Source organism: Pongo pygmaeus, chromosome 5 (assembly GCF_028885625.2).
Source record: "Pongo pygmaeus isolate AG05252 chromosome 5, NHGRI_mPonPyg2-v2.0_pri, whole genome shotgun sequence".
Classification (NCBI taxonomy): Eukaryota; Metazoa; Chordata; class Mammalia; order Primates; family Hominidae; genus Pongo; species Pongo pygmaeus.
The window spans coordinates 31,929,413-31,943,535 of NC_072378.2; the positions used below are offsets into that span (position 1 = coordinate 31,929,413).

A 14,123-nucleotide genomic window follows, 5' to 3' on the forward strand; every position below is an offset into this window, starting at 1 on the left:
TCACGAGGTCAAGAAACCAAGATCATCCTGGCCAACATGGCAAAACCCTGTCTCTACTAAAAATACAAAAAAATTAGCTGGGCTTGGTGGCGCACGTCTGTAGTCCCAGTTACTCAGGAGGCTGAGGCGGGAGAATCTCTTGAACCCATGAGGCAGAGGTTGCAGTGAGCCAAGATCACGCCACTGCACTCCAGCCTGGGTGACAAAGCGAGACTCCATCTAAAAAAAAAAAAAAAAGGCCGGCGCTGTGGCTCATGCCTGTAATCCCAGCACTTTCGGAGGCCGAGGTGGGCAGATCACGAGGTCAAGAGGTTGAGACCAGCCTGGGCAACATAGCGAAACCCCGTCTCTACTAAAAATACAAAAAAATAATGGCATGAACCCAGGAGGTGGAGCTTGCAGTAAGCCGAGATCATGCCACTGCACTCCAGCCTGGGCAACAGACCGAGACTCCGTCTCAAAAAAAAAATTGCTGGACGTGGTGGCGGGTGCCTGCAATCCTAGCTACTCGGGAGGCTGAGACAGGGGTATCACTTGAATCCAGAAGGTGGAGGTTGCAGTGAGCCGAGATCACGCTACTGCACACCAGCCCGGGCGACAGTGTGAGACTCTGTCTCAAAAAAAAAAAAAAAAAAAAAAAAGATAAAGAATTAGTCACCATGGCTGGGTGCAGTGGCTCATGTCTGTAATCCCAGCACTTTAGGAGGGCAAGGCAGGTGGATCACCTGAGGTCAGGAGTTTGAGATCAGCCAGAGCCAACATGATGAAACTCGGTCTCTCCTAAAAAATACAAAAATTAGCTGGGTGTGGTGGTGGGCGCCTGTAACCCCAGCTACTCTGGAGGCTGAGGCAGGAGAATTGCTTGAACCCAGGAGGAGGAGGTTGCAGTGAGCCGAGATCATGTCACTGCACTCCAGCCTGGGTGACAAAGAGAGACTCCATCTCAAAAAAAAAAAAAAACCTAAGGCATGGTGGCACATGCCTGTCGTCCCAGCTACTCAGGAGGCTATGGTGGGAGGATCACTTGAGCCTGGAGGTTGAGGCTGCAGTGAGCCATGACCACGCCACTGCACTCCAGGCTGGGCAACAGAACAAGACCCTGCCTCAAAAGGAAGAAAAGAAAGAGAAGAAAAGTCTGTCTGGGTATGATGATGATTCCCAGTATCTTCTCTCTGGTGGTTGATCTGGTTATTTGATAAGATCTCTAGGCAGGAGGTCTTAAGACAATTGCATTTCTTTTGCAAAGAAGTTTTTTCAGTCAGATAAGGAAATTCCAGAAAGTGTGGTAGGACGATTCTAAGGCAGCTTCTAAGGCCTCTCAGCATTTCAAAGCACCAGTCTTTGGGGTATCACTTTCTGAGCCCCAGCAACTTCTTGCATGTCTATTCTTTTCCCCTCATCTCTGTTTAGGCCCTGAGTTTCGTTCTCCACCCACTTGTATTCCTATATACCCTTCAGTATTGACTCTTTTTTTTTTTCTTTTTGGGATGGAGTTTCGCTTATTGCCCAGGCTGGAGTTCAATGGCGTGATCTCGGCTCACTGCAATCTCCACCTCCCAGGTTCAAGCGATTCTCCTGCCTCAGCCTCCCAGGTAGCTGGGATTACAGGCATGCGCCACCATGCCTGGCTAATTTTGTACATTTAGTAGAAACGGGGTTTCTCCATGTTGGTCGGGCTGATCTCAAACTCCTGACCTCAGGTGATCCACCCGCCTCGGCCTCCCAAAGTGCTGGGATTACAGGCGTGAGCCACCGCACCCGGCCTAGTCTTCATTTTTGTCCCACAGTCAGAGCAGCTGTCATTTTCTCTATCTCAGGCAGTTTTTCTGAGCATCTAAGCACTGTCTCACCCTAGTAGTCTGTCAAGCCATTCTCAATGGAAAGACCAGTCTGGGAGGCAGTCTCACTCAGAATAAAAGCCAGAGTCTTTACAAGGCCCTACCCAAGCTGATCTCCTCCTCACCTGGCTTCAGCAGCACAGGCCTCCCCGCTACTCCATGAACACTCCAGATATCCACACTGCTCTCACATCAGGGCCTTTGAACTTGCTGTTCCCTCCACCTGAAATGCTCTTCTCCCATTGTGATATTGTTATAATAAAAATATATATTTTTGGGGCCAGGCATGGTGGCTCACACCTGTAATCCCAGCACTTTGGGAGGCCGAGGCGGGCAGATCACGAGGTCAGGAGATCGAGACCATCCTGGCTAACATGGTGAAACCTCGTCTCTACTAAAAATACAAAAAAAAAATTAGCCGGGTGTGGGGGCAGGCACCTGTAGTCCCAGCTACTCGGGAGGCTGAGGCAGGAGAATGGCGTGAAACCAGGAGGCGGAGCTTGCAGTGAGCCGAGATCGCCACTGCACTCCAGCCTGGGCAACAGAGCGAGACTCCATCCCAAAAAAAAAAAAGGCCAGGCGCGGTGGCTCACACCTGTAATCCCAACACTTTGGGAGGCCAAGGCGGTCAAATCACAAGGTCAGGAGATCGAGACCATCCTGGCTAACATGGTGAAACCCCGTCTCTACTAAAAATACAAAAAATTAGCCGGGCGTGGTGGCGGGCGCCTGTAGTCCCAGCTACTCAGGAGGCTGAGGCAGGAGAATGGCATGAACCTGGGAGGTGGAGCTTGCAGTGAGCGGAGATCACGCCACTGCACTCCAACCTGGGCAACAGAGCAAGACTCCATCTCGGGGAAAAAATAAATAAATAAATAAATATATGGGTTGGGTGTGGTGGTTAACACATGTAATCCCAGCACTCTAGAAGGCTGAGACCAGAGGATCACTTGAGCCCAGGAGTTCAAGACCAGCCTGGGCAACCTGGTGAGACTTCGTCTCTACAAAAAATTTTAAAATGAGCCCGGCATGGTGGTGCGGGTCCCAGCTGCTTGGGAGGCTGAGGTGGGAGGATTGCTTGAGCCCAAGAAGTTGAGGCTGCAGTGAGCTATGATGGTGTCACTGCACTCCAACCTGGATGACAGAACAAGAACCTGTCTCAAACAGGCATGGTGGCTCAGGCCTGTAATCCCAGCACTTTGGGAGACCAAGGTGGGAGGATTACTTGAGCCCAGGCAGTCAAGACCAGCCTGGGCAACACAAGGAGACCCTGTCTCTAAAAAAAATTTTAAAAATTAGCCAGGTGTGGTGGCACATGCCTGTAGTCCCAGTTACTCAGGAGGCTGACAAGGGAGGATCGCTTGAGCCTGGGAGGTCAAAGCTGCAGTAGCCATGTTTGTGCCACTGCACTCCAGCCTGGATAACAGAACGAGACCCTATCTCCCTGTCTCAAAATATTAATGTGTGTGTGCGTGTGTGCGTGCGTGTGTGTGTGTGTGTGTGTGTTGGTCTCCATCCTGGCTCCTGGCCAGACCTCCTAAAGCCCTTGTAATTTCCTAAATGATAAAGTGAAGGGAGCTTTTGTCATTCATAACAAGCTCTTTTCAACCACAACTGAGTTTATATTAGTAAGTTGACTTTTAGAAAGCCCCTAAGTTTGGGGTTTGTTGCCAAGGTAGGCAACTGTGTGATTAGAGAGTTAGAACTTTTAGCTCCAACCCCCTGACCTCCAAATAATGGCTATTGAATGAAGTATGCCTGCATAATGAAGCCTCCATAAAAACCCAAAAAAGATGAGGGTTGGAGAGCTGCCAGGTTGATGAACACATGGAGGTGCGGGGAGGAGCCCAGAGAGGACAAGAAAGCTCCAAATCCCCCTTCCCCGATACTTTGTCTGGTGCAACTCTTCCATCTGACTGTTCCTAAGTTTTATCCTTCATAATAAACTAGCTAACATAAGTAAAGTGTTTACCTGAGTTCTGTGTACTATTCCAGCGAATTACTGAGCCAGAGGAGGGAGTCATAAAAACAGTTAGGAGGCCTGGACTTGTTTGTGATTGGTATCTGGGGTGGGGGCAGCCTTGTAGAACTGAGCCCTTCAACTTGGGGATTAGATAACTGGTAATTATGGGTAGAGTGTCAGAACTGAATTAAATTGCAGGACTCCCAATTAATATCTACCAAGAATTGAAGAATTGGTTGGTGTGGGAGAAGTCCCCACATGACTGGTGTAAGAAGTGGTGTTCTTGGCCGGGCGCGGTGGTTCACGCCTGTAATCCCAGCACTTTGGGAGGCCGAGGCGGGCAGATCACGAGGTCAGGAGATCGAGACCATCCTGGCTAACATGGTGAAACCCCGTCTCTACTAAAAATACAAAAAATTAGCCAGGCATGGTGGCAGGTGCCTTTAGTCCCAGCTACTCGGGAGGCTGAGGCAGGAGAATCGCCTGAACCTGGGAGGTGGCGGTTGCAGTCAGCAGAGACTGCACCACTGCACTCCAGCCTGGCCAACAGAGCAAGACTCCATCTCAAAACAAAATAAAACAAACAAACAAAAAAAAACTGAGATTCTTTGCAAAGAGCCTGGAATAACTTCCTTTTAGTCCTGGACTGTAATGATGATGATAAATATACCTCGATGTAACCCTGAGGTTCCAGGATTCACCAGCCCTTGAATAAAAAAAAGGAAAAAGAAAAAAACAGTATATTTTTTCGTTTTGCAAATCACAGGTCCCTTATTAAGATGGAATTGCTGCCAATTACAGAGAAGCTATTTGCCTAAGCCAAAAATCCATGCGGTTCATGTGGACTTATAGTTACACAAATTAGAAACAAACGGTATATTTAAAACCATAGAGAAATGCCCAGGTGATGACAGCTGGGGTGAAGGAGTCTGCACATTCATTTCAAACTGTTAAAGGATTTGTGGGCCATGCAATGGTCCCTTGCATTAGAGAGGTCAAAGAGCTTTGTGCAATCCTCTCCTGTCTGTGATCTGGAAGACACATGCTCATCACAGAGCTCCAGCTGCTCCGAGACTTTACTCATTTCTTCAGCTGCACGCATTGCTCTCTCACTTTTGTTAGGAATTTACTAATTCCTCCTCTTCCTCCTCCTCCTCCTCCTTGCCATCTCTAGACCCAGTCAGCATCTCTTGCTCATCCTCTGATCCCATATCCAACTATGGTTCTGGATTCAACACTAGCAGCAACAGTGGCGCCGACTCCACTTTAGGATCAAGAAATACTTTTCTGGCCAGGCGCAGTGGCTCACATCTATAATCTCAGTACTTTGGGAGGCCGAGGTGGGTGGATCACAAGGTCAAGAGATCAAGACCATCTTGGCCAACATGGTGAAACCCCGTCTCCACTAAAAATACAAAAATTAGTTGAACATGGTGGTGCACACCTGTAGTCCCAGCTACTTGGGAGGCTGAGGCAGGAGAGTCGCTTGAACACAGGAGGTGGAGGTTGAAGTGAGCCAAGATCACGTCACTGCACTCCAGTCTAGCGACAGATGGAGACTCTGTCTCAAAAAAAAAGAAGTATTTTTCTTTCTATCCGTATATCCACCTTACATGGTCCCTCAACTCCCCAAGCCTACTCTGCCTGCCCCATCTCCTCCTTCCACATCCTCTCCTCAACCTAGCACTTGGTCGGCAATGCCTTCCTCGATCCTCTGCCAAAGACCCTCTAGCCAGTGCTTACCCTGTCTGTTCTCTCTCTTTACCCAAAGAAATACATAAAGTTTGACCAGAATGGAAACAGAGATATCAGTGAGAAAAAGGTGATTTGGGGAAGTGTGCAGGCCTAGGAAGACAGAGGCTTGTTCCTTTGCTTGCTTAAAATCTTTGCTCAAATGGCCAGGCGCGGTGGCTCACGCCTGTAATCCCAGCACTTTGGGAGGGCGAGGTGGGCAGATCACGAGGTCAGGAGTTCAAGACCAGCCTGGCCAATATAGTAAAACCCCATCTCACTAAAAATACAAAAAATTAGCCAGCCGGGCATGGTGGCAGGTGCCTGTAATCCCAGCTACTCTGGAGGCTGAGGCAGAGAATCACTTGAACCCGGGAGGTGGAGGTTGCAGTGAGTGGAGATTGCACCACTGCACTCTAGCCTGGGTGACAGAGTGAGACTCCATCTCAAAAAAAAGAAAAGAAATCTTTGCTCAAATATCACTTTTTCAGAGAAGGCTTCTCTAACCACTCTATTTATTTTATTATTTTATTGTATTTTTTGAGACAGGGTCTCACTCTGTTGTCCAGACTAGAGTGTAATGGCATGATCATGGCTCACTGCAGCCTTGATCTCCTGGGCTCAAGCGATCCTCTCACTTCAGCCTCCCAAGTGGCTAGGACCACAGGCGTAAGCCACCATGCCTGGCCAGACCACCATATTTAAAACTGGGGACAAGTTGGGCTCACACCTGTAATCCTAGCACTTTGGGAGGCCAAGGTGGGAGGATCACAAGGTTAGGAGTTCAAGACCAGCCTGGCCAACTTGGTGAAACCCCATCTCTACTAAAAATACAAAAATTAGCCGGGTGTAGTGGTGATCGCCTGTAATCCCAGCTATTCGGTAGGCTGAGGCAGGAGAATCGCTTGAACCCGGGAGGCAGAGGTTGCAGTGAGCTGAGATTGTGCCACTGCACTCCAGCCTGGGCAACAGAGCAAGATTCTGTCTCAAAAAAAAAAAAAGCTGGGTGCAGTGGCTCATGCCTGTAATCCTAGCACTTTGGGAGTCTGAGGTGGGTAGATCAGCTGAGGTCAGGAGTTCAAGACCAGCCTGGTCAACATGGTGAAACCCCCGCCTCTACAAAAATACAAAAATTAGCTAGGCATGATGGCAGGTGGCTGTAATCCCAGCTACTCGGAAGGCTGAGGCAGGAGAATTGCTTGAACCTAGGAGGCGGAGGTTACAGTGAGCTGAGATCACGCCATTGCACTCTAGCCTGGGCGACAGAGTTAGACTCCGTTTCAAAACAAACAAACAAACAAAAAAACTGGGGACCATTGGCAATACTCTTATGTCCCCTCTTCCCTGCTTTGTTTTCCTCCATAGGCACCTAGCGCCTTTTTTTTTTTTTTTTTTTTTTTTTTTTGAGATGGAGTCTCATGTTGCCCAGGCTGGAGTGCAATGGCGCGATCTCAGCTCACTGCAACCTCTGCCTCCAGGGTTTAAGTGATTCCCCTGCGTCAACCTCCTGAGTAGCTGGGATTACAGGCACGCACCACCAGGCCCTGCTAATTTTTGTATTTTTAGTAGAGATGGGGTTTCACCATGCTGGTCAGGCTGGTCTCCAACTCCTGACCTTGTGATCCGCCTGCCCCAGCCTCCCAAAGTGCTGTGATTACAGGCATGAGCCACTGCGCCTGGCCACCTAGCACCTTTAATATACTTATTTATTTGCATTGTCTGCCTTCCCCAATTAGATCAACCATGAAGACAAGAGTTTTCGTTTGTTGGGTTCTCTGGGCCTAGAGACATGTCTGGCATATAGTAAGCATTCAGTAAATATCTGTTGAGTGAATGTATGAATAAAGAAGTGAGTTCCTCCCAGCAGGCACTGAGAACATTGGGAGTACAGGGTTGCAGCTCTCTCTGCAACAGGAGAATGCAGCTGCAATAAAGGGAAATCAAGAAGCCAGAGTCCGGCCGGGTGCAGTGGCTCATGCCTGTAATCCCAGCACTTTGGGAGGCTGAGGTGGGTGGATCACAAGGTCAAGAGATAGAGACCATCCTGGCCAACATGGCGAAACCGCATCTGTACTAAAAATACAAAAATTAGCTGGGCGTGGTGGTGGGTGCCTGTAGTCCCAGCTACTCAGGAGGCTGAGGCAGGAGAATCGCTTGAACCCAGGAGGCAGAGGTTGCAGTGAGCCGAGATTGCACCATTGCACTCCTGCCTGGGCAACAGAGCAAGACTCCGACTCAAAAAAAAAAAAAAAAAAAAAAAGAAGAAGAAGAAGCCAGAGTCTACTCCAGCATCTCCTCTACCTGGCTTGGGTCAGGGAGAGGGCAGTGAGAAGTGAAAACTCCCAGCTACAGAAAAGGAAATATGTTGGGGGGAAGGGAGAAGGAAAGGTGTCTTCATCAATGCCGGGGCAGGGTAGATGGAGCCCTGGGCAGGGAGTTTGGACCAGGAAATCTCAAGGAGGGAAATGTGGTGTCCTCACCTCTCCAAGAAGCGACTGGCCAAACAGAGTGACAGAGGGGATAAAGGTTATGCCTAGGGAGGCATGTGTCAGAGGCTATCATCCACTCTGTTGAACTCACAGTGACCAGCACCCCCATCACACAAACATGCCTGCATGTGTGCATGCACGCGCAGTGTGCAAACCTTATGTCAGCCTCACTCCCTGGCTCTTCTGTCCACAAACGCTGTTTCTTTAAGTACCACTTTCAGTTCCTCCAAAGAATCTACTTAAACTCTTAAATTCCTGATCTCTACAGATTTTACTAAAGATTTCAAAGGAGATAAGATGAGAGGGTTACATTGCACATCCTAAAGCAAACAAATTAAAATGTTTTGTTAGACATTTCCATATTTTTAAGGGCCTCCTTGGAGCTGCCAGGCTGGAAGTGAGGTTTCTCTCCCTTTCTAAACCCTGTGCCCATCTTGTCACCCTCCTGGAGCTGCCAGCAGACTTCAGATTCTTCTCCGATCTACAGAGCAGAAAAATTCAGCCAGCTCTTCCTTGTCTTCCTCTCCACACCTGCCTGCCCAGACTCATGAAACCTGACAAAATGCAAGGTCTTATCATTACCTGAAACTTGGACCTGTTAAAAAATACCAGTTCCTGAGAATAAATATCCCTGGTGTCTTCCTGCCCTTCCTGCACACCTCCAGTGGCTTATCAAAATATTTGTTTCATGCGCACACTGGGCTCTCATTTAAGAGGAATTTGGGAGAACATTATCTTCTAATCTGCATTTCACGCCAGGCTCCTCCTCCTTCCTGGGGTGCTAATGTCAGCAGAACCTGATGGGGAAGTGAGGTCTGGGAGGCAGAGGAGGAAGGAATGAGGGGAAAGGGGAAGTTTAGGAGGAAGCCTTCTGAGAAGACTGGTGGGAGAGGAGAGCCTGCAGACAAAGGCCTCCAGCTTGGTCTGTCTCCCCACCTCTACCAGCATCTGCTGAGCTATGAGCCAAACCAGGGATTTACAGGGTAGGGAGGGTGGGATAGGCAGTGGCGTTAGATTGGAGGAATAAGATGGACAGACCTGGGCTGTGGGCTAGGAGGGCAGTCAGCTGGCCTAGGCAAGCCAACTGTGATGTCCCCGGGCTGGTGTCAGGGTAAGGAGAGGAAGGGAGGGATGAGGGCTGATTAATCTTTTTCCCCCCACAGGAGGAAAAGCTTTCGGACTGCTGAAGGCCCAGCAGGAAGACAGGCTGGATGAAATCAACAAGGTAGAAGGAAGAACTAAGGGGGCAGAGCCTGGGGGATGGGGCGTGGATGGGGAGGGCCTACCCTGGCTCTTATTTTCCCCTCCATAGCAATTCCTAGACGATCCCAAATATAGCAGTGATGAGGATCTGCCCTCCAAACTGGAAGGCTTCAAAGGTGAGGGGGAAACTGTAGGGGGTGGAGACGGGGCTGGGGGTAGGAGGGTTAGGATTTCCATAAGAACAAGGCAGGAACAGCAGAGATACAAAGTTTACTTTTGTGGTAGCAAGAGGGGAACCTGCCTTTATTGCCCTCCTGCCACACTGCCGTCCCTTTCCCAGGCCTGCCTCTCTCAGCATCCCCTCTAGCTCCTTACACCCTAGCGGGGGCCCCTCAACTCCCCAACCCCACTTCCTCTGCCTGCCCCTCCTCCTCCTTCCACGTTGTCTCCTCCACCTAGCAGTTGGTTGGCAACCCCTTCCTCAGTCCCCTGCTGAAAACCCTCCAGTCAGCGCTTATCCCTTCTGCTCTTTCCCCTCACCCAGAGAAATACATGGAGTTTGACCTTAATGGAAATGGCGATATTGGTGAGAAACGGGTGATTTACGGGGGCAGGGTGTTGTGCAGGCCTAAGAAGACAGAGGTCTCTCCTACATGCTCCATTCCTCATGATTTGGGAGGGGGCCCACCTACCAGAGTGGGAGGAAGGAGAATGGGGATGTGGAAGTGGGAGAGGACAGAGAGGGTCTCCCCACCTCTCCCCATCCCCATCCTCTGCCCCTAGATATCATGTCCCTGAAGCGAATGCTGGAGAAACTTGGGGTCCCCAAGACTCACCTAGAGCTAAAGAAATTAATTGGAGAGGTGTCCAGTGGCTCCGGGGAGACGTTCAGCTACCCTGACTTTCTCAGGATGATGCTGGGCAAGAGATCTGCCATTCTAAAAATGTGAGTGTCAAGTTCCAACCTCCCCTGTACTTACCTGTTTTCTCCTCCCCCATCCCTACCCTTGTCCGCAGGCTCAACTTTTCTGCACCTTTTTGCTCATCATCCGTTCTTCCACCCTTAGAGGGACCCTTCCAAGGTCCCGACCCCATCCCTAGCCATAGTCCTGGTCTCCAGAAACTCCAACCCCTGCCCTTCCTCCTCCCCCTTCCACCCTCACATCCCCATCCCCTTCCAGCCTTTCCTAGCACCCTATGATTTATTCCCTTGAGAGGAGTGTTCCCTGATCCCTGTGCCTCTTCCCATCTCAACCAGGATCCTGATGTATGAGGAAAAAGCAAGAGAAAAGGAAAAGCCAACAGGCCCCCCAGCCAAGAAAGCTATCTCTGAGTTGCCCTGATTTGAAGGGAAAAGGGATGATGGGATTGAAGGGGCTTCTAATGACCCAGATATGGAAACAGAAGACAAAATTGTAGCCAGAGTCAACAAATTAAATAAATTACCCTCCTCCTCCAGATCAAGTCAGCTTAGTTTTTATTTGGGTGATTTTTTTCCTGGGTTTGGAAAGGAGAGACAGGTCTTGAGGGAAGGGTGGCAAGGATTTGGCCATATGAACAATCCATCAACAACGCTATAGTGTGTCCACTACAGCAGATGGTTTCACACACCAAGGGGGATTCCAGCTGTATAAGACAGCCTTAACCTCAAAGAATGCAGGCGGGACAAAAACACATGTCCAAACAAGGTACCCAGGCCCATGACAGATTTCATGAAGAGCAAGGAATACCATGAACCAACATTCTCCACCACTATAAGCTTTGTCACTTTGACAAATCACTCAGCCTCTGTGAGGCTTTTTTCTAAAAATGGGGAGAAAGTGACCTATGCTATTGTGCCTGACATATCACAAGCCCTCAATAATGTTTAAAACCTGAATGAGCCGGGGCCAATGGCTTATGCCTGTAATCCCAGCACTTTGGGAGGATGGGGTGGGCGGATCACCTGAGGTCAGGAGTTCGAGACCAGCCTGACAACATGAAGAAACCCCGTCTCTACTAAAAATACAAAATTAGCCTGGTGTGGTGGCGCATGCCTGTAATCTCAGCTACTTGGGAAGCTGAGGCAGGAGAATCTCTTAAACCCAGGAGGTGGAGGTTGTGGTGATCTGAGATCGCATCACTGTACTCCAGCCTGGGCAATTAAAAAGCGAAACTCCGTCTCAAAAAAAAAAAACCAAACAAACAAACAAAAAAACACTTGAATGGGTAGATGAATGAAAGAACTGGTGCTAATGAATAAAGCAAAGAATTTACAGCTGGGTGTGGTGGCTCACGGCTGTAATCCCAGCACTTCAGGAGGCCAAAGTGGACAGATTACCTGAGGGCAGGAGTTGGAGACCAGCCTGGCCAACGTGGTGAAACCCCATCTCTACTAAAATACAAAAAATTAGCTGGGCATGGTGGCGGGTGCCTGTAATCCCAGCTACTCGGGAGACTGAGGCAGGAGAATCGCTTGAACCCGGGAGGTGGAGGTTGCAGTGAGCCGAGAACACGCCATGGCACTCCAGCCTGGGTGACAAGAGTGAGACTCTGTCTCAAAAAAAAAAAAAAAAAAAAAAAAAAAGAGAGAGAGAGACCGGAAGGAGAAACTCATTGGAGACAATGACTATGGACATCCCTTACAAGAATTTTGCTGCAAAGGGTAACAAAATGGTATGTGTGGTAGCTGGCCGGGGAGAAGGGAGAAGAGAATCATTTTGGAAGTTTGAAAACAGAAGTCATCTTAAATCTTACTGAGCCTCTGACTAAAATTCTCACCTGATTTCTGCAAACTTTTCTGCCTTCACTTTTCATAATGAACAAGCCGTCTCCTTTATTTAGCCACATCAGCCTAGGCACAGGCCCCCAAACTCACGCCTCCACTAATCTGTTCTCTGCACCTGAGATGCACACCTTCTTCTGAAACTTGGGTAAGTTCTAACTCGTTCTTCATATCTATTTATTTATATTTTTTTGACAGATATTACTCCGATCGTTCTTCATATCTTTTTTTTTTTTTTTCCTGAGATGGAGTCTCATGTTGGCCAGGCTGGTCTCCAACTCCTGACCTCAAGTGACCCACCCACCTTGGCCTCTCAAAGTGCTGGGATTACCGGTGTGAGACACTGCTCCCGCTCCCGGCCCTTTCTTTTTTTTTTTTTTCTTTTTCTTTTTTTTCTGAGACGTAGTCTCACTCTGTCGCTAGGCTGGAGTGCAGTGGCGTGATATCGGCTCACTGCAACCTCCGTCTCCCAGGTTCAAGCGATTCTCCTGCCTCAGCCTCCCAAGTAGCTGAGACTACAGGCACGCGCCACCAGTCCAGCTAATTTTTGTATTTTTAGTAGAGACGGGGTTTTGCCATGTTGGCCAGGATGGTCTCCATTTCTTGACCTTGTGATCTGCCCGCCTCAGCCTCCCAAAGTGCCGGGACTACAGGCATGAGCCACCACGCCCGGCCTGATATCTCTTAGTAAGAGTTTTTCTAGAAACATTTCTCAATCACCCCAGGCATAGTCATATTTTATTTCTCTACTTCTTTCTTCCTTTTTTTTTTTTTTTTTTTTTTTGAGATAGAGTTTCCCTCGTTGCCCAGGCTGGAGTGCAATGGCACGATCTTGGCTCACCACAACCTCCGCCTCCCAGGTTCAAGCGATTCTCCCGACTCAGTCTCTCGAGTAGCTGGGATTACAGGCATGCGCCACCACGCCCGGGTAATTGTATTTTTAGTAGAGACGGGGTTTCTCCATGTTGGTCAGGCTGGTCTCGAACTCCCGACCTCAGGTGATCCGCCCGCCTGAGCCTCCCAAAGTGCTGGGATTACAGGCGTGAGCCAACGCGCCCCATCCTTCTTTTTCTTTTTTTTTTGAGATGGAGTCTTGCTCTGTCGCCCAGGCTGGAGTGCAACCTCCGCCTCCCTGGTTCAAGCAATTCTCTGCCTCAGCTTCCCGAGTAGCTGGGATTACAGGCGCCCGCCACCACGTGGGGCAAATTTTTGTATTTTTAGTAGAAATGGGGTTTCATCATGTTGGCCAGGCTGGTCTTGAACTCCTGATCTCGTGATCCACCTGCCTCGGCCTCCCAAAGTGCTGGGATTACAGGCGTGAGCCACCGCGCCAGGCCTTATTTCTCTACTTCTATAATATCCTGTGCATTATCTCCAGCGCCTTCAAATCATAGTCATTGAATGATCTGTTGAATGGGTATAGGTCTGATGGGAGCAGAGAGCTCTAGAATCGGGTAGTAAGAGACAAAGTAGGGAAACAGTACTGCATTTCACAAAATGAAACCCATTGTTAAGAAATTACAAATTCCCAATAATATCAAATATAAAAATTTATTCACGAAAATTATAGGTTATAAAATTAAATGTCCGTCTTAGTCGATGGTTGCGCATATTTTGATGAACAAGTCATTCCTAGCCTATCTTTGTTCAAATGATTTGCATACATTACGCAAATAAGTAGAACTTCCCGAAGAATGCCTACGCTGCGTGGTGCGGGCTAAACGCTTCCCGGGACCTTTGCATTGGTCTGTCTATCCACCTCATTTGCATGACGTGATTTAATAACTGGAAGGCCCCGCCCCTCTGGTGCATTTCCCCGCTCCAACCACCTCAAACTCACGGCAAAGGGACGCGAGAGCTGGAACTCTTACCAGGTCTGCGGAAACTCACCCTTCCGGCAGCTAATCCCGCCCGCCAGCCCCCGTCCTCTCTCTCCTTCTCCCTAGCTGAAGGCGCCACGGGCCGCGTGTCGTTGCCTTCCACTTTTTGCGTCCCTACATCTCTCCGCTCCCATATTTCTACGAACGTCCGACGCACGCTCCGCCTCTTTCTCCCACATTCGTCGTGTAAATTCTGCGTCCCAACCGCCCAGCCGACCTGCACCGCATTCCCGCCCCCTCAACACGTCTCAACGG

General features: G+C 49.2%; 2 protein-coding genes and 1 pseudogene across 3 annotated transcripts in view; 1 reads left to right on the top strand and 2 right to left on the bottom strand.

The window, feature by feature from the left end:
- The window catches only part of NCR3 (natural cytotoxicity triggering receptor 3), a 31,437-nt gene extending 17,427 nt beyond the window's left edge, over nt 1-14,010 (bottom strand). The window contains exon 1 of the mRNA XM_054492209.2: nt 13,879-14,010. The gene's annotated coding sequence lies outside the window, so the exon portion shown is untranslated. The remainder of the gene's footprint in view (nt 1-13,878) is intronic.
- On the bottom strand, nt 4,573-14,059 carry LOC129038796 (cytochrome b-c1 complex subunit 6, mitochondrial-like; annotated as a pseudogene).
- Nucleotides 8,845-10,688, top strand: AIF1 (allograft inflammatory factor 1). 2 transcript variants are annotated; one of them, XM_054492216.2, is made up of 6 exons: nt 8,845-8,943; nt 9,185-9,246; nt 9,334-9,400; nt 9,769-9,810; nt 10,008-10,170; nt 10,483-10,688. In XM_054492216.2, exons 1-6 carry the CDS (start codon nt 8,859-8,861, stop codon nt 10,565-10,567), a joined length of 504 nt encoding a protein of 167 aa, XP_054348191.2. In that variant the 5' UTR covers nt 8,845-8,858; the 3' UTR covers nt 10,568-10,688. The 2 variants fall into 2 exon arrangements, with proteins under 2 accessions (XP_054348191.2, XP_054348189.1); XM_054492214.2 differs by having other exon boundaries at nt 8,857-9,004.
- Nucleotides 14,060-14,123: the final 64 nt, after the last annotated feature.

Bases quoted from the DNA above. Each gene is read 5' to 3' on its own strand.
- AIF1 (XM_054492216.2), top strand. From the start codon at position 8,859: ATGAGGGGAAAGGGGAAGTTTAGGAGGAAGCCTTCTGAGAAGACTGGT. The intron at 8,944-9,184 runs GTCTGTCTCCCC...TTCCCCCCACAG, and splicing joins AGACAAAGGCCTCCAGCTTG to GAGGAAAAGCTTTCGGACTG. The intron at 9,247-9,333 runs GTAGAAGGAAGA...TCCCCTCCATAG, and splicing joins GGCTGGATGAAATCAACAAG to CAATTCCTAGACGATCCCAA.